The sequence below is a fragment of the Lissotriton helveticus genome, chromosome 2_1, assembly GCF_964261635.1.
Source record: "Lissotriton helveticus chromosome 2_1, aLisHel1.1, whole genome shotgun sequence".
Lineage (NCBI taxonomy): Eukaryota > Metazoa > Chordata > Amphibia > Caudata > Salamandridae > Lissotriton > Lissotriton helveticus.
In genome coordinates this window covers 504,414,291-504,441,376 of record NC_136059.1, presented here as the reverse complement: position 1 = coordinate 504,441,376, position 27,086 = coordinate 504,414,291, and the positions used below count along the sequence as shown (strand labels likewise).

Below are 27,086 nucleotides of genomic sequence, written 5' to 3'. Positions count from 1 at the left end.
GGACTTCAAATAATAGTTATGATAAATCCAGCAACTTGCCACTGTTAGATTTGTTATAACTATTACAGAAAATAAGTTATAGAACTTTCTTTTCCGTGAGCCCAAATCCAGCCTTCCAGCTGCCCTCTCCTAATTGGCCAGCCCCTGTGAGGTTAAGCCAAGCCTTCGTAATGAGGTGGAAAGTGGCCTGACTAGAAACAATGGATTTCCTGTGAGAGGAGGACTGCAGGCTGCAGAGAAAATGGCAGGATGGAGGTGGAATAGCCAAACTGGTCTTCAAAGAGGGAATGACAGTTTAGGGCAGCGGAGGCTCACCTCCACACCCTGCCCCCACTCCCTCAGCCAGACAGGAGCCCTTGTAATTAGGTTAGCAGAGGGGCTACAAGGGGAGTGTTAGGGAAATGTAGCCACACCCGCGGGTTGTCTTAGCTAGACCTAACCCTCCAGGAGAGAGTTTCTCCATTCTGGATTTCAGAACAATAGTGCTTTCTGCCTGGCTTAGGCGCAAGCCTTAGCCAACCAGAGATTCCAATTCTAACAACCGCCATAAGTAGTTTGCCTGGCTTCATAAGGATTAAGGAGTGGAATCCCTGACAGCAAGAGGTTAACAGAGCTCACCTGCACCATCTCCACCAAGAGGACCCCCGCCTGGAGTGCGTCCAGAGGACTTTTAAGGATTTGGCCAGGTGCCTTGAGGGAAGTGTAGTCTAAGCATCCCAAGGACCCTATCAGAGCTTCTAGACCCTTAGAATGGTGTTTTGGACACTTTGAACTCACAAGAGGATCTTCAGGAACATATTTTCAGAAGTTTATGGAGAGATTTGGAGCAACTTTGGTAAAACGCTCCATAAGGTGACTGACCCTTCATCGAGAGTGAAGCCACCGATGTCGAACCGCAACCCTGCCTGGATTTCAAGGTAGTCCTGCTGAAAGCCCTGGAGCTCAAGACAACCAGGAGTTCTGCTGGCAGAGCGTCAGTTACAAGTCCAGTAGTGTCTGATTTTAGGGGGTCAGAGACCCAGAACTTATATCCAAAAGTGCCTTTGATGTGCCAAAGCACATGGAAGGAAGGAATGGCTGATGGAAGGATGGACATCCTTCCATCAGCTATTCAGATATCAGCAGTCCTGTCATTCCTGTTACAGATTAAGACAAAAAGCTTCATCATCAGCAGGACCTCCTGAGCAGTACGTATGTTAAGAACTGTGCTCCCAATTGGAAATCACCTTTGATATTCAGCCTCTTGGGTCCTCAAAATCTTTCAGGAGGGGTACATTTTCATGTTTCTTCCACTAGATCTGGGAGCAAAGCCTGCCCATAGTATGCCAAGGAGAAAAGAGACTGGGCCTGGAAGCAGGCATCAACAGCCTAATGACAGAGACAATATTCCTTTTCCGCCTGCAGAGTGAGGTAATGATGTTTATTTATTTCACAGTTTTTTATTTTCCCAAGCTGTCAGGGTAATAAGCCTCAAGAAGATGAACATATGGTTACTATGATATATTATATTAAGGCCATGCAGCATGTTATTTCATTTTTTTCACCGTTGTTCCTATATTTGTGATAACCCCATTTGTTGTCAGAGTGTCTATGTATGTAGTGCTAACCACTCCAGGGGCAATCCTGAGCTCCTGGACTAGTGTGACACATTTCACTAATACCTATTATTTATGAATGTTCCTGGTGCCTACATCACGAAACATAACAGTTCCATTCGGTGCAGAGTCAAGGCTTATTTGCACATATTTCTTCATTGTTATTGGTAGCAGTGTTTAAAGAACAATGCAAAAAAGCTTCGTATATTTTGTATCACGAACTTATGCAAACAGATGGGAATAACACAATTTCATACCCAGAAAATTGATAAAAACTTGTATGTTATCTTACGTTAGGCTTTTACTTGGACAGGCTAGTTCAGCTGCAGATGCGTGTCCTTTTTGGAGAGCTATTTTTCTCCCTAGGAATGTGTTGGCCCTACAGAAATGGTACCTTATTGCGTTTTGCAAGCTGCAAAAAATGTGAATGTTTCAGTTGAATGGGGCCTCGAAGTTATAGTGTAGCTTACCGAGAGTGCCTGATAGAGTCAAATGTACGTGCAAGCACCCCTGTGATATTTCTTGTGAGACCCATGTACATTTTGTTTCTAAATCAGAAAAGAGCAGCATTTCACGTTTAATATAGTGGGAACGCGGATTGCAATGAATACAGTTCTGAATATGTAAAAAACAAACCATTTGGGGTTTCATGTATTATTCTTAGCTTTCTTACCTCCAAAAACGCGGAATACTTTTTTACAGCAGGGTAACGGCCACCTCGCGCAACTTGTTCTCTGAAAGCTATGCTTTCTTTTAAAATATTCATTGGGGAAACATGCTATGGTAGATTTATTCAGTGCTGTAAATCGGGAAAAAAATCAATTAATTAAGACTTGATTTTTTACTTATCGCTGTAACAAATAATGATTACATTAGTACAAAGATATAGTCAGATAGTGCATTTGTACATTAGATGTTCTAATAGTACATGGGGCCCTATTGCAGATAGTGCCCTAGGGCTGCAGAAGGCTTTTGCATTGGTTTTCCGGCCCCTTGCTCTTTGGAATCACAGAAGTGCCCACAGATACTTGAGTGTTCCCCTCCATAATATGGATCGTGATCGGGGAAAATTTGAACCACGCAGTACACAGCAACATTCCTTCCTTTGCATTGGGGACATGACCCATACAAACTCAGAGAATGCTTTTGCACCTGCACTGTATTACTGACATTGCCACAAAGGCTAGCAGTCCATATTAATGACTGGCGACAAGGCTGTAGCAGTGGCTGGTTTTTATGATGAGAACTTGGTTTTTGTGTTCGGTATTTGCATTTAATCAAGCTGGAAAATTGTGATCAGATTGCTGAGTGGGAGTGCATGGAATTAGTACTATTTTGGTGAAATTCAGTTCCATACAGGTTTGTGGCATTCATAATTTGATGAAGAAAAGAAGGGTTGTTGTGCCGTGAGGAATGGCACTAGGACCCTGGGACGCAAGGTGGGGACAAGGGACACCGGACACCACATCCGGTCAGGGGAGGGGGATCAGGGGTCATTGAAGAGCAGGACCTCGGAGCAAGAGGTCGGGGGCAGCGAGGGTCGGCGAGCATGCATGTAATTCAATAAAGAATATATTGGAACGTCCTACCGTCTCCTGTGTGTTTCCTGACCTGAAGAACACGACATCTGGCGACGAGCGCGGGATTCGGGACTCACCGAAGAAGACGATCGCGATTTTCAACCAGGAGCCCACCCTGGATCGCATGGTGACGGACAGAAGAAGGAAGCGCTGAACAAAGACGTGCTGCGACGTGGGAGCCCACCCCAAGCGCTGCAGAGAGAAGACCAAGTGAAGCGGTAAGCGCCGAGGAAAAATCGCGAAGACTTGAAAGAACTGGCGCGAGCTCTCGCGAGAGTCTCGGCGGCCATTTTAGAAACAGGAGCGAGAGCCAATAGAAACAGAGAATAGACGGGCGGCCATCTTTAAGTCAGGCAGCGTCCCGATTGGATAGGAAACATCGCGAGAACACGGCGGCCATCTTTAAGTCAGGCGCGTGGACCAATAGAAAGCCAGGAACGGCGCAGCGGCCATTTTGAGGCCAGGCAAAAGGCGAGAAAGCACGAAAAAGTGCCCAAGACTGTCAAAAAGAGGAGAATTAATGGCAAACAAGCCACAGAAGTGACCCCAAAGGATAAAAGAAGTGGGAAAAGAAAGAATAAAAGGAAATTAAAAGGGTGATAAAAGAAAAGCAATAAAAGCAAGTCACAGAAGTGACCCCAAAGGATAAAAGAAGTGGGAAAAGAAAGAATAAAAGGGAAATAAAAGGGTGATAAAAGAAAAGCGATAAAAGACAATTAAAGAACAAGAATGGTTGAACCAAAACCAAGCGCACAGTACAGAAGGCCACTACCATTCAGCCTTTCTGAACCACAAACAGGAATTAGATGGGAAAAGTGGATCAGAAGATTCGAAAACTACACGGAAGCAATGGATGTAACAAAAGCAAAAATGAGAGGCCTGTTTGTAAACCTGGTAGGAGACGAAGTGGAAGACCTAATGGTAACCCTGCCGAAAGAAGAGATTGCCACCTATGACCAACTAAAGAAATGCTTAACGGACAAATTTGACCCGCAAAGAAACGTTGACTTTGAACGATACACTTTCATGATCGCCTTCCAACAAGCGGAAGAGTCTCTGGATGAATTCGCAACTCGATTGCGGAAGCTGGTGACTCACTGCGCCTTCGACAAATTCGACAATGAACAGGCAATAAGGTTGCGCATCATTGAAGGCTGTCGCGACATCGACTTTCGCACAAGGATCCTAAAGGAGCCAATCTCATTGGAAAACATTCTGGCACTAGGGAGGGCTGAAGCCAGAGCGACAGAACACGCAAACGAAATGGAACGAGGCAAAGGACGAGGCACAGAACGGATTCAGCGCATAACGAACAACCGCTCCGGAGGCTGGAAGAAAGACAAAAATGACCAAACGGCGAGAAAACAAACGGAGGGAACGTGCTACAGATGCGGACTAGAGTTCCCGCACAGAGGCACATGCCCGGCTTTCGGCCAGACCTGCAGAAAATGCAACGGAAGAGACCACTATGCCAGTGTGTGTCATGGGAGGCAATTCCGAAATGACCGAGGAAGGCCGGGAAGAGCACGAATGCCAACAAATAGACACATCAGACATGTCGAGACAGGGGCAAGAAGCTCATCAGGAGAATCGGAAGAAGAAGAAAAACGGAACGACTATATCTCATGACCGCAGAGTCAGAAACAGATGAGGAAGATGATGATGAAAGAATATGCCTGATAGACAAGAAGAAAATAAAGAAAACAGAGTCAGTGAACATCAAGGTCGGGCCACATGAAGCAGAATTTGTGTTAGACAGTGGTGCAACATGCAACATTATGTGTGTCTCTGAATATGACAAGATGGAAACGAAGCCGATTTTAAAACCCTCTCGAGTCAGAGTATTCATGTGGAGGGCCAAAAGACCAGTGACAAACATGGGAAAATTCAAAGAAGAGCTGACATACAAAGATCAAAAAACTACTGAAATGATACATGTACTGAAAGGAGACATCCCAGCGCCATGTCTACTGAGTAATGTCACAGCTCAAGTGATGGGTCTCATGGCAATGACCTACAACATGTCGGAAAAGAAAAACATTCTGAAGGAATACCCCAAGCTACTAAGAGGGCTAGGAAAGCTGAAAGACGGACAAATAACACTGCACATTGACGAGACGGTGAGGCCAGTCGCCCAGCACCACAGAAGAGTGCCGATACACCTACAGCCACAGGTAGCAGAAGAGCTAGAAACACTACTAAAACAAGACATAATAGAACCAGCAGAAGGACCGACACCATGGGTATCGCCAATTGTGGCTGTTCCAAAGAAAGGCACCTCAAAGATAAGAATATGCGTAGACATGAGGATACCGAACAAGGCCATTGAACGTGAACGGCATCCTGGACCACACTTAGACGACATGATCAGCTGTCTCACAGGCACAAGGCGTTTCTCCAAACTGGACCTGTGTAAAGGATACCACCAACTGGAACTGGATCCTCAGTCTTGATATATCACAACGTTCTCAACTCACCTAGGTCTATTCAGGTACAAACGTTTGAGTTTTGGAATCTCGTCAGCAGCAGAGATATTCCAGGAAACGATAAGACAGATAATAAGGCCAATAAAGAACAGTTTAAATTACAGCGATGACATTTTAGTGTTCGGCAAGTCAGATGAAGAGCATGACAAAGCCCTAAGAGAAGTGTGCTCACACCTGGAGCAGTCTGGATTAACGCTAAATGAAGACAAGTGCGAGCTAGGGCAGAATGAACTAGTTTTCTTCGGCCACATCTTCTCCAGAAAAGGAATGAGGCCGGACCATAGCAAGGTGGAAACACTCGAAAAAGCGAAACAACCAACGGATGTAGCGGAAGTAAGGTCATTCCTTGGCCTAGCAAGCTACTGCGCAAGATACATAAGAGACTTTGCCACTGTAAGCGCACCGCTAAGAGAGTTGACAAAACAAGGACAAAGTTTCCGGTGGACTGACGAATGCAGCAAAGCATTCGAGGAAATAAGACAAGCCGTCACAGCAGTGGATCATCTGGCCTATTTTGACCCGAGACTGTGCACCAAGCTAACAGTAGACGCCAGCCCAGTGGGACTGGGAGCAATACTGGCGCAGCATCAACAAGGAAGGGACTCCCCAAGACAAATAGTGGCATACGGAAGCAAGAGTTTGTCAGAAGTGGAAAAAGGATACTCACAACCAGAAAAAGAGAGCCTGGCGGTGGTATGGGCCTGCAAACACTACCATATGTTCATATACGGGAAGCCATTTACAATCATAACAGACCACCAGGCTCTCACAACAATTTATGGAAATCCAAATGCAAAAATACCACCCAGGATAGAACGATGGGGGATCAGACTGATGGACTACAATTTCAAGATTATTCACAAGCCAGGAAAAGAGCACAACCCGGCTGACTACGTGTCGCGACACCATCTGCCACAGGCATCTCAAGCAACGACAATGGCAGAAGAATACCTCAACTTTGCACTGAAACTAAGCACCCCGACAACAATCACATTGGAAGAACTACAAGAGGAGACAAAACAAGACCGAACCATGCAGGAATCAATGAAGATCACCAAACAGCAAAGATGGAGACATGTAAACAGCAACAGTCATGTGGAAAAAGGGGTAGAAAAAGAAGAACTGTTAGCTTTCAAAAGAGTAAGTGAAGAACTATCGGAATGCGGAAACGGAATAATAATGAGAGGCACACGGATAGTGATGCCCAGTACGCTGAGAAAAAGAACAGTGGAGCTGGCACATGAGTCACACAGAGGAATTGTAGCAACAAAGAAGATGCTGCGGGAAAAAGTGTGGTTTCCGGGACTAGACAACATGGTGGAAGAAACAGTGATGCGCTGCCACATCTGTCAAATAACAGGGCGGCCATCAAAGCCCGAACCACTGCAAATGTCTCCACTACCAAAAGCAGTGTGGACAGAGCTAGCAGCAGACTTTTACGGGCCCCTAGAAACAGGAAGCTATCTGTTAGTGATCATAGATGAGTACTCAAGATTTCCAATAGTGAGACCAGTAGCATCAACGGCAGCACATGCGACACTGCCTGTGTTAGATGACGTATTCGCAGCGTGGGGCTCACCCCACTCACTAATGACAGACAATGGCCCGCCATTCTCTGGTGAAGAATTCAAGAAGTTCATGGCATACCTGGGCATAAATCACCGAAGAATAACGCCGCTGTGGCCACAGGCAAACGGCATGGCAGAGAGGTTCATGGGAACTATCAAGAAGGCGATACAGAGAGCAAAGTTGATGCAAATATCACATGGGCAGGCCCTCTGCCAGGTGCTAAGGGACTATCGCAACACACCACACAGCTCCACAGGAAAATGCCCTGCAGAGCTGGTACTAGGGCGCTCAAGCAGAACAAGATTGCCACAGCTAAAGGAGGCAGAGCAGCCAGAACAAAAAGACATCGCGACAAGAGACAGAAAGCGAAAATGAAGGCGTATGCTGACAAGAGAAGACACGCGAAGGGCACAACGATCAAAGAAGGAGACACTGTGCTAGTGAGACAGAGACAAGTGAAAAAGTCGGACAGTGCATTCGCAAAGGAACCTCTGCAAGTGACTGAAATCAACGGGCCCATGATCACCGCATCAGTGGGCAAATATCACATCACGCGGAACAGCTCCCACTTCAGGGAACTAAAAATAAAGGAGGAAGAGAAACCAAAGCAAGAGCAGAGTGAAGACACTGCACCATCATCAACGGACATCATAGAACAACGACCAAGAAGAGAGTGCAAGAAGACAAAGAGACTGATTGCGGAGATGTAAAGAGAGACAGTAGTCGGACAAGCACATGCAGGAAGGATGGAACTCTGGTCGCACACATCAAACTCTCTCTCTCTCTCTCTCTCTCTCTCTCTCTCTCTCTCTCTCTCTCCCTCTCTCTCTCTCTCTCTCTCCCTCTATCTCTCTCTCGTTTTCTTTCTTTCCTTTTGTTCACAACAAAGGGGGAGATGTCGTGCCGTGAGGAATGGCACTAGGACCCTGGGACGCAAGGTGGGGACAAGGGACACCGGACACCACATCCGGTCAGGGGAGGGGGATCAGGGGTCATTGAAGAGCAGGACCTCGGAGCAAGAGGTCGGGGGCAGCGAGGGTCGGCGAGCATGCATGTAATTCAATAAAGAATATATTGGAACGTCCTACCGTCTCCTGTGTGTTTCCTGACCTGAAGAACATGACAAGGGTGTTGAGTTGCGCTACATTGGAGCCATATGATAGATTAAGCCATCTGAAAATGTAGACTTTTGTGATAAAGGGATATATTTATTTACTTGATACAGACGTTGAAAAGTCTAATGAGAGTGTTATCATTGGCACACGCTACTTTCCGAGGAATTGTTGGATTCAGCTTAATCTTTAGTAAATGACGATCAACAATTTAAACTTGTGGAATTCACCCGAAGGTAATTTAACAGTATAGAGGTTAATACCATTGCTGTATAATCAAATTATAAGCACATGCAATACCTTATTCTTATATGAAATTGGATTTTCATCTGAACCCTTTATTATAAAATGCTACCCATGTCAGGGATTAGACAATAGTACCAACTTCTCCAGAAAAATAACGCAATTAGCAACAATGGATGAAAGTTTTACAAAATAGTCTAGAAATCCTGGGGTATTTGTTTATCAACCATCCTGTACTGCCATCTAATGGATTATTCTTTGAAAGTATTCAAGATACCAAATTAAAGAGGATACACTTCTTTGAAAAATAGGTGCCTATATTACACTCTGGATTTTCTCCAGAAATTGAATAACAGTGCCCTCTCGTTATTGACCCAAGTGTCGGAATGATGATTTGGATAATATGCTATAGGAGTCATGGACATCCCCTCAAATATCCATCCATTGGGAAAAAGTGAAGGAATTTACCAGTTAATTTATCAACTTCCTGAGTAAACTGCACCCCTTAGTAAGTTTGTTTTGGGTCTCTATTCCTATTGCAGGATTGAGCAGGGAGACTCTGAAATTACAGCTGTGTTTGCTGGTAGATCATTTGGAACCAAATTTTTCAAGTGCCTACATAATTGGAGTCCTGTTATACTAAATGTAAAAATTATGACCCACTCTCCGCCTGGCCTGATGATCTGGGAACACCGCCTAACGTATCAAAGGAATTACAAAACCTCGGAATGACCGTGGACTCAAAGCTATCAATGAATGCCCAAGTGGACAAACTACCAGGATCAAGCTTTGTTACAATAAAAAACTTTGCAGCAAATCTTCCCCCATATGAAATTTCCACACAAGGTCCAGGCTACCATTTCTCTTGTTCTGTCCAAACTTGATTGCGCCAATAGCCTCTACCATGGATCATCTTTAATGACTATGAAAAGACTACAACAGATACAGAACTCGGCTGACAGACTACTCTTACATATAAAGCCGCAAGACCACATATCCCCTGCCTTAAAAGCCCTGCATTGGTTACCGGTTGCTAGAAGATCCACGTTCAAGCTACTTTGTATCACCCACAAAGCGATACATGGAACGGGACCACTCTTCATCAGGAATAAAATCACCAAACACATTTAACAAAAGAACCTCCGCTCTAGAATGGCACCTCGCCTCAAAATCCCAACATACAAGAAAAAAAACATGGGTGACACATCTTTCTTTGTTTGAGCAGCCAAACTATGGAACATTTTAACCCCAAACATTAGATCCACGGATAACCATCTTGTATTCAGAAAACTAGAATTGACTCTTTCCTACATAACCACCATACTCAAACAGAAATATACAGCATATTCCTTTGTATATAAGCATTTATTTGGACTAATGATATGTACCTATATATTTGTATTGCTTTGTATAAACATGTATAATAATTATGTGTTTAAAAATATAGATATTCGTTAGCTCTGCTTAACAAATGTACATATAAATGATAGTTACATTATACTATGTTTTTAAAGTGTATATAAGTGACTGCATAAATAAGTACATCTTTTATCATGACTATTTATCTACAATTGCTTCACTATTAAATTACAAAAAACTATATATTTATTACTTTTCTTCTAATTCAGCATATCTAATGAACTACCCTATTTCTCAACCTATACCACTCTCAATATATCCTCTACCTCAACTCTCTGACTCAGCTCAAACCTCATTCTACTACTCTTTCCAATACACTACCCTATTTTTCTCCCTATACTAATATCAATATACCCTCTACCTCCACTCTCTCATTCATCCCAAACCCCATACCACTACTATGATCCCCAAAATAACCCTCTCTAGATTCTTCCCTACTTTACCCCTCCTTGCATCATCTCTTTTTATTTTTTTATTTTTTTTAGTTTACAGAGTTTTATATAGCGCAAGCTTGACCCGAAGGTATTGGGTATCAGAGCGCTTTACATAGCACCAGTTGTGTTACATGAGGACACATTCATTTTCTGTTAGGCACAGGGAGATTACGTGATTTGCCCAGAATCACAGGCTGTTCAGCGTTGTTGCCGATATTTGAACCCAGTTTCCCAGATTCGATGACAACCACCCTAGCTGTTAGGCCAACTCCTCTCCCCCTTTACTTTTCCCATCTCCTAAACAAGCCTTTCTGAACCCTTCCCTCTGACCTTTCACCCTCCACCTTCCTTTTACTCATCCGAAGCCTCCTCCTACTGCTATGATCTACAAAAAACAACCTATATTCTTCCCCCTTCTATCCCTCCAGTACTCTTTTCAACCCAAATAACAGACTAACGTCTACCACTCAAATAATTTCATCTTTCACAATACTAATTCACCACTAATCCTTTATGGGTTCCGGAGTAGCATGCTACTTGCCAATTAAAGCACTACATCACCTCATCAGGGCTAGCAATATAAATGCAAACCTTTTCCCTCGTCTATCCCTCCACTATTCTTCTCAATCCAAAAACTGACTAACATATCCACCATTCAAATTACTTTTATATTTCACTATACTAATTCACCAGTAATCCTTGATGGGTTCCGGAGTAGTCTGCTACTCGCCAAAAAAGTGCTTCGATGCCCCATCAGGGTTATTAAGCAATATATAAATGCAATTACAATTACAATATTTTAGAATTAGAAACCGTGAATATCTCTATGCCTTATAGAACGGGGCAAGCCAAAAAAGGTAGAATATTTCTCATACGAAGACGTAGGAGAAGCACAAGTTGCTGATGAATTAGAACAAGTATTGTGCTTTATTGAAAAACAGAATGTAAATTATGTGTGTCATTTATGGAAGATTAGATCTATTGTTATGAGCTGAAAAGTTAGCGAACTATTTTGAGATAATAAAATGTACATATAATTAGGGAATCCAGAAAAGAAATTTAATAAAAGAGGATGATTTTTCTTGTGGTAAGGACTGACAATATCTGGTGATACCTCTGAATATTTACAAGGCTATGACTGTTTAGTGGTTTCTGACTAAAGTTGGAGCTGTGTAAAGGAGAAGTTATTTTGTTTGTTTTCCTGTGACACATTCTAGATCTAGCCAGGGTGGCAAAGCACTTTCAAAATAGAAATATATCTGATAGAGTATCAAACAGGAGCAATAGAGTATGAATGTAGGAGGATGTTCAGTCTCACATAGTAAGGATGTGGGTCTTGTTAAAAGAATGATAAAATATATACGTTATCATATGTGCGCGTTTACATAACACACTTTTGAGTAGTCTCAAAAAAATTCAAACATTGCTGATTATGAATTATTGTTTAGTGCTGTAGCTATGCAGATGTAGATCAGAGGAAAGACCAGATGTACTAAGGCTTTTTGCAGTCGCAAATGGTCCGATATGCACATTTGGACCATTTCTGACTGTAAAATGGCCTTTGTGTATGTTCCAAAACGGAATTTGCAATGAGCATATTTAAGGTGTCCCTTCCATTTAGTGATTCAGAACGGGATGCATTACAAATTTGCAACAACATCTGCTTGCAAAACTACAATATTTTACAGACTACTGAAAGTTAGTGGTAAACCATTTGGAAATGGTCAGAGGTCCCTTAAGGTGAGTTTGGACAACATTTTTTTTAAAGAGTTCACTGCCAATTCTTAAAAAATGATTGTCAAACTTTTTTTTTTTTAAACTCATACAGTTCTCCTTTAAGGAGAACTACCCGCATTTAAAAAAAAATGATTGCTGTACTTGAAAGCAATCACAGACATAGTGGTCTGCTGACCTCAGCAGGCCACCATCCCTGAGATGTCAGTGAATAATGGTGGATCACATTTAGGGCCAGATGTAGGTAGCTCAATACCAGTCGGTAACGTCCGAAATTACCATATTTCGGCCGTTACCGACCGGTATTAGGCATCTTAGATGTAGGGGCCTAATTTAAGGATTCGGTAATTTACCGAATCGGTAATTTAAGGAATCGGTAAATTACCGAATTCTTAAATACTGATTCTGTAAATTACCGAATCCATGATGTAGCGAGCACTCAAGTGACTGCATTTGTCATTTAAGGATTCGTTATTTACCACCAACTACAAGTTGGTGGTAAATATCGAAAACCTGTGAAAAAGCAAATTTGTGTTTTTCCAAAAGTGCCATGTGCAGACATACATGACCTTAGGGCATGTATGTGTGCCACATGTGCATTTATGCACTATTCAGGGGTGCAACAGGGTGTCAATGTGACACCCTGCCACCCTTGTAAGTCTTCCCCGTATTACCGATTCGGTATTTACCGAATCGGTAATTCCCATTCATTCCTATGGGCCTCCAGGCCCATTGGAATGAATGGGGAATACCGAATCAGTAAATACCGAATCGGTATTTACAGAATTTTACCGATTCGGTAAAAATTACCAAATCAATACCTACATACCATTTACCGATTCTAAAATACCGAATCGGTAAAATTCGGTATTTTAGAATCGGTAAATAGTATTTACCTACTAATGGCCCTATGTGACCTACCTCATTAATACTTCAAAAGGAAAGGAGGCAGCTAGAAGCAGTGATTCATTCAGCTTCCAAAGGCAACAAACTAATATGGTTATTATGGTGAATATGGTAAGAAGGGGAGGGACTGAATCACGTGTCGGCAGACCAGAATCTCAAAGAGATTATTTTGGAGACCCTCAACCACACTTTCACAGTTTGCGGTATATATTTAATTGCTGCACATGTGGCTTGATAGTGTCATTATTGGGTCAGTCACTTGAGTGTTCTGTTCCCCAAGTGACTCCATCGTGCTTCACCAGGAGGGAGACTGTCTGGTTTTTGACAGCAGTGAGAAGTTAAAATTATCTCCTGTCCTGTAACAAAAACTTTAGTGAACACAATCAACCAGGAAAGGGATAGGGTTAATATAAAAAAAGACGGTGATCAGTGGATTAAAAACAGGTCCACAACACCTAGTTGTCATGGTGACATGTTTCAGCAATCAAATTGCCCCTACAGGTCTTCTGGACTTCATCAGATCCAAAGGAAAGGAGGGCCAGAAAGTTCTGGGCACTCCACATGTAACGTAGGTAAGTACAATCACTTACCCTTCTTCGTCAATGAGCCTTAATATGCTCACAACTGGAACAGAGTTACATGGGCCGATTTTGGCCGGGTGTAATCACTGTTTTGTTATTGTGAGCTGCAACACTAAACGATAAGAAAATACAGAAAATATGCTTGCCCAAATATATGCAGCGTTTAGTTATAAGACGTTTCAGTCTGTCAAAACACTATTTGGGTGATTTTTATAAACTTCAACATTTTTAAGTAGTAGCAAAAAACAATGAGGAGGTGTTGAACCTAAGGAAAATGTGACGCTAGTATGGCTGTATCAAGACCAGAGGTGTACATTTAGAAAACTCATATTTAATCTATCAACAACTTAAAAGGACATTCTTTATGGTTAAGGTGTAAGTAGAAGGTAAAGAAAGGACTTAGTTAATATGGCGATTCTCCATTAAAAATTATGAATACATTATAAGAAATTCAGTTGAATCTAAATGAAAAATAATGAAATATTCTAGGTTGTTTGAAATGCAGTGTGAATAATAGTATATAGAGGTAGTTACCTTAATAAAGGGGTTGTTATTACCCCGTGGGAAATTGAGGGGACAAAAGCAGGTGAGAGATAGCCTCATGATGAAGAGAAAAACTAAGAATGTAGGAGGAAAAAAGACATCTGTATACTATTATACATTCTGCATTTCAAACATCCTAGACTATGTAATTTAAGCAGTCTATAGATCTGGTGGATGGGGAACCAAGAGTGAGATCTCCACAGTGATCAGCTTTGCCTTCTGGTGCGAGCTTGGGCTGAAACTCTTGGAATCAGAAGGAAAGGAGGGAAAGCATAATGAAGCGGTCTGTTCCAGTCCTGGAGAAGGAATCTGTGGCTAGGGCCAATGGATCCAGTCTCCAAGAGACGAACTTCTGTAGTTGAATGGACAGGAGAGATGCAAATAGGTCTATATTGCATGGACCGCATCGGTCCTGAAGCAGTCGAAAGATGGGTGGATGTAGTTTCCACTCGCTGGAGTTTCGAAGATGCCATGAGTTCCATTCAGCCACTCTATTGTTGTGGCCTGGGAGATATTCCACAGTTACTGAGATGTGGTGAAGGAGTCAATAATGCCAAAACTCTAGCAATCATCACTATTACAACTTTATATTTGGTCCCTCTGTTATGTATTGAACTGTTGAGATGTTGTCCATCCTCAGCAGGATACAGCAACTGTCCTGTTGCAGCACTAAGGTTTTGACTGTGAAAGACCCCACCATAAGTTTCAGGCAGTTTATGTATCAATTAGATTCGTCTGGTGCCCATCGACCATCAGTAGAGATATTTCTTTATCTGGCTCCCCAACCCCCTGGCTGGCTTCTGACTCAATGATTATGTCTGGATGGTAGTGGGAGATAGCCCTGTCATTCCAGGCTGCCCTGTGTTTGAGCCACCATTGAAGTTCAGACTTGATCTCTGGGGTTGAACTCACAACCTTGGAATAGGACAAACCTCGTTGAAGGTGTTTGATCTTCAGGTGTTGAAAAGATCTGTAGTGCAATGGGGTGGGGAAGATCGCCTGTATAGGTGATGCCAGCAGGCCCACTATCCTGGCGAGAGCTCTCAGGGAGACCCTGGCTCTGTAAAAAACATATTACATTTCTTTCTGGACCACTTTCAGTTTGTGATGGGGAAGCAAGAGAAGCACTGTTAAGGAGTCGATCTGAAAGCCTGAGAACTCTATACATTGAGAGGGCAAAATATTAGATTTTTTCTCTATCGTTCACTAGAAAACCTAGGTTCTGGATTAACTTAATTGCCCAGTTCACGTGTGTCAGTAACTGGAGCTTATCTTGGGTCATAAAATACATATTTTCAAGGTATATTATGAGTTGTACGCCCCTGGCGCATAGGTGTTCCGCCACCGGGCACACAGCCTTGTAGTAGCACCAAGGGGAAGAAGGCAGGATGAAAGGGAGGGATTTTAACTCATTGTACTGGCAGTCCCAGATGAATTGTAGATATTAGCCGTGCGGCAGGAAAATGGGGTTTGAGAGGTATACGTCCTTCAGGTCGAGACGGACCATCCAATATCTGTCTCTAAGAAGATGAATCTCTTCCATTTTGAAATGGTGGTTGAGGATCCAACAATTGAACTCCCCCAAGTTGATGACCAAATGGGAACCTTTCTTGGTTACCACAAAGATGTTGCTGCAGAACTTAAAGGGGTCAGAACAAGAAGGGCAAATGACTTCTCTCTGTAATAGTATGATGATCTCTTCTTGAATAAAGGGCTGATCTAATCTGGTGAGGGGGATAGGGTTGGTGTGGAGTCCCACAGAACTCAATCTTGTAGCTTTAGATGGTCTCCTATACCCATGGATCGTGGTTAAGGGATCTCCAGTTGGAAATAAAACATTCCACCCTGCCCTCAAGGTAACTGATGATGGAGGAAGAAGCTGACCTCGGGTGCCGGCACCAGCGTTGTAGTTCCCTTGGGGGAAGAAGGAGTCCCTTTAGTATTTGTAATGTCCCCTGTGGACACTCACTGGGGTAGAAGGTGTTTCTCAAGGAATCTGCAATCAGCATAGTAATGCCCTCTATTGTGGATGGCTCTGGAAGGGCCTTGTGGATTCTGATGGCCTTAAAAACACCCTCTGTATCAGCTGGACCTTGTGGAGAGAGAACTGGGCCTTGTCAAGGCCGTGAATGTGTGGATGTATTTGTCCAGATCCTTTACAAACTTGTCCACTAAGAGAATGCTGCTGGCCTTGGGGCCTGCCTCTGCGATGGGTCAGTTCAGCCAGTTTGCGGTCTATTCATATGAGTATGGATGATCGGCGTACAACGTAAAGGGTGCAGTTGACGTTCCCTTGCTTGCATAAAGCCCTTTCAGTCCAACCTGCTACTGTGTAGGGTCTATAGGGCAACCAGTGTCTTTGGCTGTAACTGCTATTTCGAGAATCTTGCGAAGCAGTCCGATTAGGTTTAGGATTTTGTCTTGACAGGCTTCCATGACCTGTTGTCCCCCTTTCCTGTGGTCTTAGGAGGATCATGTGTGAAAGGTCCCCATATTTGTGTCCAATTTGGATGTTTCTGTTACTTTGGAATATCAGGACGGGGGCATTCAGAACGAACGCATTTGCGCACCTACCTGTCGTAACTCTTCCTGATGGAGTGGTAGACATAGTCTTCTACTGGACGGAGGAGGCCAAGTCGGAAGTTCGAGGATGGACAATGGAATCTGGGTCAAAGTCCAGTGGATTTGGAAAATCTGTGAAGGAGGGGGAGGACTGTAGGACACGTGAACTCCCTTTTTGCCATTTGGGCTGGGGGACCTGGGAGCGAGCTGAGTGGGATGTGTATGGGTGGGTGTCATCTTTATCAGAATCTTATGGAGGCATGGGAAACCCAGTACCTCTAAGAAAGGCTACCATGAGGAATAGGCATGATCGGGAGGCCATGTTTGAGAGATGCATGCCATGGTAGCAGTTGTGGCCACTAATCAGCTTGGGCAATGGCATTGCCACCTGTATCTTTGGGTTCTGCGGGTATAGTGAGTGCCGTCTCGAGGGGGGGGGCTTGTGTTAGGCATGTGGATGGCGATTCTTTGTAGTTGTAGAGTGAAGGGCTGAAGAGCGGCCACAAGTGCTCTGTTCACTAAATGGGAGACTGAGGCTTCTAAGGCCTCCACTAGACTACCTTCCAGGAGATAGTACTCCTCAATGACCTACTTGTAGTGCACCTCAGGGGGGCAGTGGCGATCTGTCATAATGTAGGAGGTAGCGTGCAGCTTGCCTAAGGTACAGCAGACAAAACAGAATCTGTGATGTAAGTAGGGGGGTCAACCTCAATACCAATAGGTCGCAATCAGGAGGCAGGATTTGTGTTAAGTTCTTCAGGGTCAACAGATCAATCGACAGTCAGAGCCCCACAGGCAGTAGTAGTAATACTGTTTTTACTAGCTCAAGTAAGAGCGTAGGGTAAGCAGTCACTAAAGGCCCTTTGGCGCTGTGCAGCACATGCATGTGAGGAGAACAATGCTGAGCTGGTATGACTTGCCTCACTCGATATGAAATGGGTTTCCCGCTGGGTGGCGAGTATGAAAGAGGAAAGTGGCTGTCCTGAGGCTCTCGAGCTCTAATTCATCACCTCCAGAACACCCACTTTGGGAGTTGAAGTCTCAACGGCTTTCTTCAATGGGATCCTGTGTATTCGGTAGGAACACAGCCTCCCTTTTAAGTCAATGAGAGTCTGACCGAATTGTATCCAGAAGCATCGTAATTGATCGGTCGGACTCCTCGGATACGATTCGGTCAGAAACCATTCTGAGACCAATTTGGTCAGAATGCTTTCCAACCGGCATTGTAATCTACCCCTTAGTGGAAGTTGGGACCTGTGTATTGATGCGCTAATTCACATGACTAAACTTTTGTTAAAATACCACAACCCGGTGGCGTAACAAAACTTGAGGGGGCTCCCCTGAAAAGTCCATGGACAAGGCCCCCCCCACATTCTGGGCCAGGGGTTTGACTCCTGTGCACAGTGCTGGAGGGGGCTCCCTGGAGCTCGGGGGCAGGAGGCACCATCGGGGCTACAGGGGCTAATGTTACGCCACAGCCACAACCTATTTTCATGCTGAACATACAAATGCTTCCGCAGTAAGAAAGTCAATGATTTTGTCTCTGTCAGTGCTTGTTAAGTGTTATTTCTCAAACCTTTTGATTTTTGCTGAAGTATGCAAAACCAACTGAAAGACAGATGACCACATATTACCCAGCAGATTCAAGCACTATACTGTTCTTTAACTATCCTGGCTCACATAAATATGACAAAGGACTGAAAGTGTTTCCTGCAAGTAGATTGCAGGAAACACCTTCACTACTTTGTCAAATATGTTATTATAAAAAAAACCTCAATTCACTTTTCTATTTGGAAATACATTACAAAAAGACAAACAGTTCAGTGCTTCAAATCGGCTCTTACAGAGAGTTAAAAGGATTTAGTTACCTTGGTTAAGTTTGTTAGAAAGAAACACTTTGGCGTTTTTAAAACAACACTCAAATGAAATGAAACACATTTTTAAAAGAGCACACGATTGAGGATGGGTATGCCTACCACTGGCTCTTTACTTGTTCGAAAATCAAAGTAAGATGTCCCCAAGAACCTGTAAAAACAAACTCTAGATTGTGCCAAAGAGGGAAACTTTTGGGATGTCCTCCTTATTGCTCACTGTGGCCGGGTAAAGCTCATGTGAACACTCTTCCGTAAATAAAAAGACAAGCATTTGCATTGCAACAGGTCTTGCATTTGCAGGAGTTTGAGCTATTGGCATTGTAAATGACAATGCCTTTCATTTATGTGTTGGTTTTTAAAACATATATGAAAGGCATTGCCATTTACAATGCCAATAGCTTAAACGCTCACAAATGCGGGACCTAGTTCATTGCAAATCTAAACAACTCCTAACAACTTACTCAAAATACGGGAATTATTTACGTCAATATTAATGTTTATCTTAATTCATAATTCAATAATCTCTATTTGATATGAAAAATCATAAAGGATACAAAATAAAAACAGTTCAACATACCAATAAAAAACACATCTTAAAGCACAGTTTAAGTGGGTACCATTCTCAATCGCATCTTTAGACATTTGCAGGGATCTTTAGAGTTTGCGTTTTTATTAAAATTATACAAATACCAGCCAAACGTAAAAAGAATTTTTAAAAAATTTGGAGCTTCATACATGGATTTTACTCAACAAATAAAGTGCAAGTGCTTTACTAGTACATAAAGGTGCTTGGGACAGTACATAGTTGAAGAGTAAAGTGCAAATGCTATAGTAGTGCATATAGGTACTTGACACAGCACATTGCTTATCCAAAGAAGCTACATATAAGTATTAGGTGCTTTTCTATTGAATGGGGGATGGATATAAAGTGCTAATGTTTGAAAGTGCATGTGTAGTTTAAAAACAAACAATAAAAAAAAAGATTATAGGTCTTTTAAAATGTCATGCCTTTTTTCCCCTCAATAAATTGACAGCAAACAGGTATCTGCTAACACTAAAAACAATTTTCTGTGAGGTGTCGGTTTTTGGTATTCTAGTCGCAGCAGTGCAAGTCCTGATTCCCAAATAACAACAGATCGGTTTCATCCATTTGCGCCTTGGTGTGGCATAAGCTGGGAAAAAAATATGTGATAATTATTTTCTTATGTGTTATGTTGACATGAAAGGCAGTGATCATCATTATCGTCATCATTTTAATCCCCATTTTACTGTATTAGATTTGACTTGCAGAATACTATAGCGGAACTTCATGTAGAGTGATTTAGCCAACTGAGGTTGGAGTTCGTCCAGAAAATGCTCAAAAGACGGAGGAGATTTTGTGAGGAGGAATTGTTTGGTCAATGTGCCATTATCAGAATTATGGGAGACACTATTTTTCATGTATGCCCAAAATGTTGTATTCAGTATTTTATCAGAGGGCGGTGTCAATGGTGCAGGTGTTTCCCAGTAGTGGTTCAACCCAAGTTTATAGAACCGTGGGGCATATTATCAAGAAAGGGCGTTACATTATCGCCGCTTTTATCGACAGGAAACTGCCGATAAAGCGGCGATAATGGGCTTGATAATGTGCTCTATGAATTCCAATCGAAGCCCATGTTAGATGTGATGACATCTAACATGGGCTTCGATTGGAATTCATAGAGCATATTATCAAGCCCATTATCGCCGCTTTATCGGCAGTTTCCTGCCGATAAAAGCGGCGATAATGTAACGGCCTTACTTGATAATATGCCCCTATGTTCTCACATGCTTGACCCACTGGGGGCTACTATACCTTAGTATCTCTTCTAGCCCCTCTTTGTAACTTGCAAGTTCTGCAGTAGTCCACACTTGCACCTGAAACGACAGTGGTCTTACTAAAGCCTGGTGGTCAATGCGTTTTATGTTCAAATCCATAACAATGGGGGTAACTGGTGTACGTACTGGAAGACGTAACAGCATCCTAAAGAACTTGTTTTCTTCCACCGCAAAAGTATTTCTGCAGGTGGCTCCCCTAAGTTCAGCTCCGTAGAGGGTTGACGATTGTGCCCTGTATTAATACACCTCTAATGCAGGTGACACTGCCTTGATTATTCGTATTATTGGTGTGGCATAAGCTGGGAAAAAAATATGTGATAATTATTTTCTTATGTGTTATGTTGACATGAAAGGCAGTGATCATCATTATCGTCATCATTTTAATCCCCATTTTACTGTATTAGATTTGACTTGCAGAATACTATAGCGGAACTTCATGTAGAGTGATTTAGCCAACTGAGGTTGGAGTTCGTCCAGAAAATGCTCAAAAGACGGAGGAGATTTTGTGAGGAGGAATTGTTTGGTCAATGTGTCATTATCAAAATTATGAGAGACACTATTTTTCATGTATGCCCAAAATGTTGTATTCAGTATTTTATCAGAGGGCGGTGTCAATGGTGCAGGTGTTTCCCAGTAGTGGTTCAACCCAAGTTTATAGAACCGTGGGGCATATTATCAAGAAAGGGCGTTACATTATCGCCGCTTTTATCGACAGGAAACTGCCGATAAAGCGGCGATAATGGGCTTGATAATGTGCTCTATGAATTCCAATCGAAGCCCATGTTAGATGTGATGACATCTAACATGGGCTTCGATTGGAATTCATAGAGCATATTATCAAGCCCATTATCGCCGCTTTATCGGCAGTTTCCTGCCGATAAAAGCGGCGATAATGTAACGGCCTTACTTGATAATATGCCCCTATGTTCTCACATGCTTGACCCACTGGGGGCTACTATACCTTAGTATCTCTTCTAGCCCCTCTTTGTAACTTGCAAGTTCTGCAGTAGTCCACACTTGCACCTGAAACGACAGTGGTCTTACTAAAGCCTGGTGGTCAATGCGTTTTATGTTCAAATCCATAACAATGGGGGTAACTGGTGTACGTACTGGAAGACGTAACAGCATCCTAAAGAACTTGTTTTCTTCCACCGCAAAAGTATTTCTGCAGGTGGCTCCCCTAAGTTCAGCTCCGTAGAGGGTTGACGATTGTGCCCTGTATTAATACACCTCTAATGCAGGTGACACTGCCTTGATTATTCGTATTATTGGTGTGGCATAAGCTGGGAAAAAAATATGTGATAATTATTTTCTTATGTGTTATGTTGACATGAAAGGCAGTGATCATCATTATCGTCATCATTTTAATCCCCATTTTACTGTATTAGATTTGACTTGCAGAATACTATAGCGGAACTTCATGTAGAGTGATTTAGCCAACTGAGGTTGGAGTTCGTCCAGAAAATGCTCAAAAGACGGAGGAGATTTTGTGAGGAGGAATTGTTTGGTCAATGTGTCATTATCAAAATTATGAGAGACACTATTTTTCATGTATGCCCAAAATGTTGTATTCAGTATTTTATCAGAGGGCGGTGTCAATGGTGCAGGTGTTTCCCAGTAGTGGTTCAACCCAAGTTTATAGAACCGTGGGGCATATTATCAAGAAAGGGCGTTACATTATCGCCGCTTTTATCGGCAGGAAACTGCAGATAAAGCGGTGATAATGGGCTTGATAATATGCTCTATGAATTCCAATCGAAGCCCATGTTAGATGTGATGACATCTAACATGGGCTTCGATTGGAATTCATAGAGCATATTATCAAGCCCATTATCGCCGCTATATCGGCAGTTTCCTGCCGATAAAAGCGGCGATAATGTGCTTTTTAGTATGGGCACTGAATTTTGGAGCAAAATAGTCTTGCTTTTTTGCAGATGTGGGTGCCATGTCAGTTTTATGTCAAGTGTAATACCTACATAGCTGAAGTTCGATAAATATTCTAGCTTCTGCTTTTGAACAGAAATGTTCTTCTTAAATGATTTATACAGTTTGACTGCCATGTATTTTGTTTTACTGGAATTTATTTCAAGGCCTTTCATATCACAATATTCACTAAATGAATTTAAAAGATGTTGGAGTCCCTTCAGCGTAGGAGATATTAGAATAACGTAGCCCTCAAATAAAAGGGCTGGCACTGGTAACCCTCCTAGCTTTTGTGAAGCATGCCTACATCCCAAAATATATTTTGGGGTTGTCATTTACATATAAAGAAAAGAGGGTAGGTGCCAGTACATATCCTTGTCTTACACTCGCTCCTTATGGGAATTGCCTCAGTGAGTTCTCCCCTGGGCCACCATCTGACTTGCGCATATTTATTTTCATGTAGTCTCACTATCTGTATAAGGAGTTCCAATGGTACACCTTGGTTTTTTTAAGGAGCACCAGAGCAAATCTCTTCGTAGAAGGTTGAAAGCGGCCTTCAAATCTATAAACGCTATATACAGATGACCTTCCTTTAAAATCGTGTATTTCCACCCCATGCAAAGAAGTATAAAAACCTGATCAATTTTACTGGTTTTTGCTCGAAACCCTGCCTGATACTGTGATAAAACCTTGTTGCCAGCTTCTTTAATTTTGTTAAAATTTGCTTGACATAGACCTTTTGTAAGGTATCAATAAGGCTTATTGGCTGGTAATTTGCAGGATCTTGGCGATCTCCCTTTTTAAAAATTGTGATAATTTCTGCCCATTTTCATGAGTCTGGTACTGGGGCACCTGCTGCAATGGCATTTTCAGAGAAGATTAGTATATGGTTCCCAGACAGCTTTATCATGCTTCAGCAGATCTCCTGGTATTTTATCGGGGCCTGGGGCTACTAAAATATGAGGTATAGATTTGTTCCATATTGTTTGATGCTTCAGTGTTTGGTGCTTTATATTGCTTATCATTTGTTAGTTCATTGGTAGTCACTGAATACAATTTTAAAAATGATTAACCCAAGTGCCTGCATCCAAAAGTTAATGTTTATCATTTAGAGGCTTGTTTTCCATTCTCGCAAGTGTGGAGGGGAGACAAGTTCAACAGGAATAAAACTGCATGCAATGAGGAATGATGGCAGAGCTACATTTGGCATAACTAGTGAATAACTAAGGAGTTAGGTGCAGGACAGGGCTGAAATGCTTTGATAGATCTGTGGGGACAGTCAGGTGTCAGAGGGAAGCTGTTTGTCATGCAATACTCTCCTACTGGACAGATTGGCCACTTTAGGTATACAAGATCTAGCTCACTGATGGCTTGAATCCTTTCTCTCTGGTAGGACACAAAGGATTCAATTGGGGGATGCGACATCTGACGTGGGCTCACTTGACTGCGGAGTTCCCCAGGGATCTGCACTGTCCCCACTGCTTTTTAATGTTTATTTGCAACCCTAATAACAACGTTGGCAAATTTGGGCTGTAAATGCTTTAACTACGCGGATGACACCCAGTTGTTGCTTAGCATTGACAACACGGCATCTGGCAGATCCAAGCCCAAAACATTCTCAGCTATACCGTGAGTTGGATGACTGCCAACTCACTAAAAATCAACCCGGACAAAACAGAGGTCCTGGTTATCCCTGCAGCAGAATCACCCTGGAGCGATCTGTTCTGGCCCCAGGACCTAGGTCCCACCCCAAAGCCATGTCCAACTGTAAAAAGTCTAGGCATGAAAATCGATTATGAACTTTCAATGGCTAGCCAAGTTTCATCAGTGGTGGGTACGTGTACGGGACTAATTAGACAGCTACGGAAACTGGTCCCCCTTCTTTCTACCTCTACACTCCGTACGGTAGTCTCAGCGATTATAATCTCAAGGCTGGACTATGGGAATGCTCTCTACCTGGGTCTTCCCCAGGCATTGATAAGTAGATTGCAAGTGGTCTTAAATGATGCAGCGAGATTGATCTTCAGGTTGCCGAGACGGATCCACACCTCACCACTGTTGCATAACTTACACTGGCTCCCCATAAAACAGAGAGTGAATTTCAAGAGCCTCTGTATAGCCCATAAAGCTATACACGGCCTAGCACCTGTATATATAAAAGAAGGCCTTGAGGCCTATACTCCTGGACGTTCATTAAGGTCTTCCGAGGCACAATTGTTGTCATGCCCTCGGTACAAACTGTCCTCTAAAGGCGGTAGATCTTTCTCAGTGCTGGTTCCGCAGCCCTGGAACAAATTACCCGAGCATCTCCGCAAAGAATCCAACTTGTTCCACTTTCGGAAATTGCTCAAAACTCTCTTGTTTAAAGAAGCATTAAGTGTAGTTTAACCTTTGATGACCCATGTGCCTTTTAACTCACTCAGCTGCCGTTTTTCTCCTCCTGGTCCCAAGCGCTAAGATACCTGTCGGTGATTTGGCGCTATATAAGCCGAAATTAACATAACATAACATAACAATGTAGATCTGAGTTGTGTATCTGTGGGCCCCGCATGTTTGTGTGCTTGTTTAGCATGACCATGCTTGTGTACCATGTCTGACCTGTGTGAAGAGATTGGGGGAGTCACTGTGGACATCTGCAACTGCTGTACATGTTTTGCTGCATGAACACTATGTGAGTTCCTGGACCGTTGCAATGTCCCAGGTGTCAAAGGTTGGTGCATTGGGGTCCTAGTGGCTCTGTACAGAGGCTTGTCTGGACCCGAGGGTGACTCCACTAGCAGCTTGTTGATTAGAGGACTAGGCAATCTGCCTGCATTAGGGTACAGGGGCTGCTGGAAGGATGAAGCCTGCATCTTTAAACCCAGATTGAATGGGAGGGTGAGGCAGGCCCGAGCCCCCAAAGTATGTCACAGGAGGTTCTGAAGCTATCTGCCAGTGGCAGGAGAGTCGAGCCATTGCCAGCAGCCATCAGTCCATTCTGAGCACAGAAGTGCCTTAGAAGACTTGAAGGCTGCATAGTAGTAGACTTGGCTTCCACCTTGGTGTAACTCTAAGTCAGCTGACACACAGCACCGATTTCACATTGGACCAGCAAGGCCTACTTACTGCAACAGGTAGGAGGACCAGACTCAAACTTGTCCCCAGTAGACCAGACTTTTCATGGCAGCCAACCGATTGTTAAAATTATTGAGGGATCTGCCCCATGCTCTTAAAAAATGCATTATGCTATTATTCTTGCCTGGTGCTGACAGGCGCTGCAGTGTACTTTGTTTCCAAGTTGGCTGTTACTTATGAATTGGCTGGTAACGGTACTTCCACAGGGGACATTTACAGCCTGATTCATGAAGTAAAATTGCGCCCGCAATCGCTGCGAAAATGCAATTGCGGGCGCAATTTACGTAATTGGCATTCAACAACAAAATTGCGAATTCGCTAACACATAATAGCGAATTCGCAATAAAATTCGCAGAATCCCGGTAGGCGAGCATTAGCGAATCGGAAAATGCGACAAACCACGGATTCTGCGAAATAAATAGCGAAATCGCAATATAATCTCAATCGGCATTCATGAAAAATCGCTAATAGCGAAAAACCCAAAAATCGCTGTTTGCGCGGCGCAAATTAAGGACAACTCAAGCAGGTGGTAACCATAAAAGCCATGAACTAATTACATTTGAAAAACCGTTGGCCAATCACCAACAGGTTCAGGCCTGACCAATCACACATAAGGACATTCAGCAGCAGCATTAGGAGTTCCACAATGCCAGGAATGTACATGGTGGTGAGGCGTCGAAGGCTACAGCGAGCAGCACGGAGGAGACGCAGGATCCAGGACAGGATTTTCCGCCAGCGGGTCACCTTGCTGGGCCAAACCAGAGAGCAGATATTTGCAAAATACAGGCTGAATGGGGAAATGATAATCCAGCTAATACATGACCTTGACCCCCTGATGCAGCACCCAACAAGGCGAACCAATGCGGTGCCTACACATGTGCAGGTATTGTGTAGCCTGCACCTCCTGGCCCCCGGGAGTTTCCAGGGGATAGTAGCGGCTGCTGGGGGGATATCCCAGCCCACCATGTCACGCTGCCTCCACACTTTCGTTGACGCCATGCTCACCCAGCTACACCGTCACATCACATTTCCCACGAGCCAACAGAAATTGGACTTGACAAAGCTACAATTCTACAATGTAGCCCATTTTCCTCATGTACTCGGATGCATAGACTGTACCCACGTCGCCATCTGCCCACCAGCTGCCACGGAGTATATGTTCCGCAATAGAAAGTCCTACCACTCCCTGAACATACAGATGGTCTGCAATGCTAAGACATACATCACTGACATTGTCGCCCAGTACCCAGGGAGTACCCATGACTCCTTCATATTCCGGCACAGCGGCCTCCACACACGGTTGCTCAGGGGAGAGTTTGGGGAAGGACACCTACTTGGTAAGTACACTTTGTCGACAATGTCACATTGCTATAAAGTAACTGCGCAGCACAGGCAATCACCATCTGCTCCTCTCATTCAGGTGACAGTGGCTACGCCCTCCGTGAATACCTCCTGACCCCTTACCTCAACCCTGCCACACCCCAGCAACGGCGCTACAATGTTGCACACATACGGACAAGGAATTGCATAGAAAGGATATTTGGCCTGCTCAAG

The 27,086-nt window shown here is 43.3% G+C and overlaps 1 protein-coding gene across 1 annotated transcript in view; it reads right to left on the bottom strand.

Annotated features, from left to right (window-relative positions):
* RNF180 (ring finger protein 180) overlaps positions 1-27,086 on the bottom strand; it is a 103,013-nt gene that overhangs the window by 20,520 nt on the left and 55,407 nt on the right. Inside the window, exons 4-5 of the mRNA XM_078677764.1 lie at positions 2,269-2,394; positions 414-435 (exon numbers count right to left, since the gene is read on the bottom strand). Coding sequence (XP_078533890.1) covers positions 414-435; positions 2,269-2,394 — 148 coding nt within the window. The remainder of the gene's footprint in view (positions 1-413; positions 436-2,268; positions 2,395-27,086) is intronic.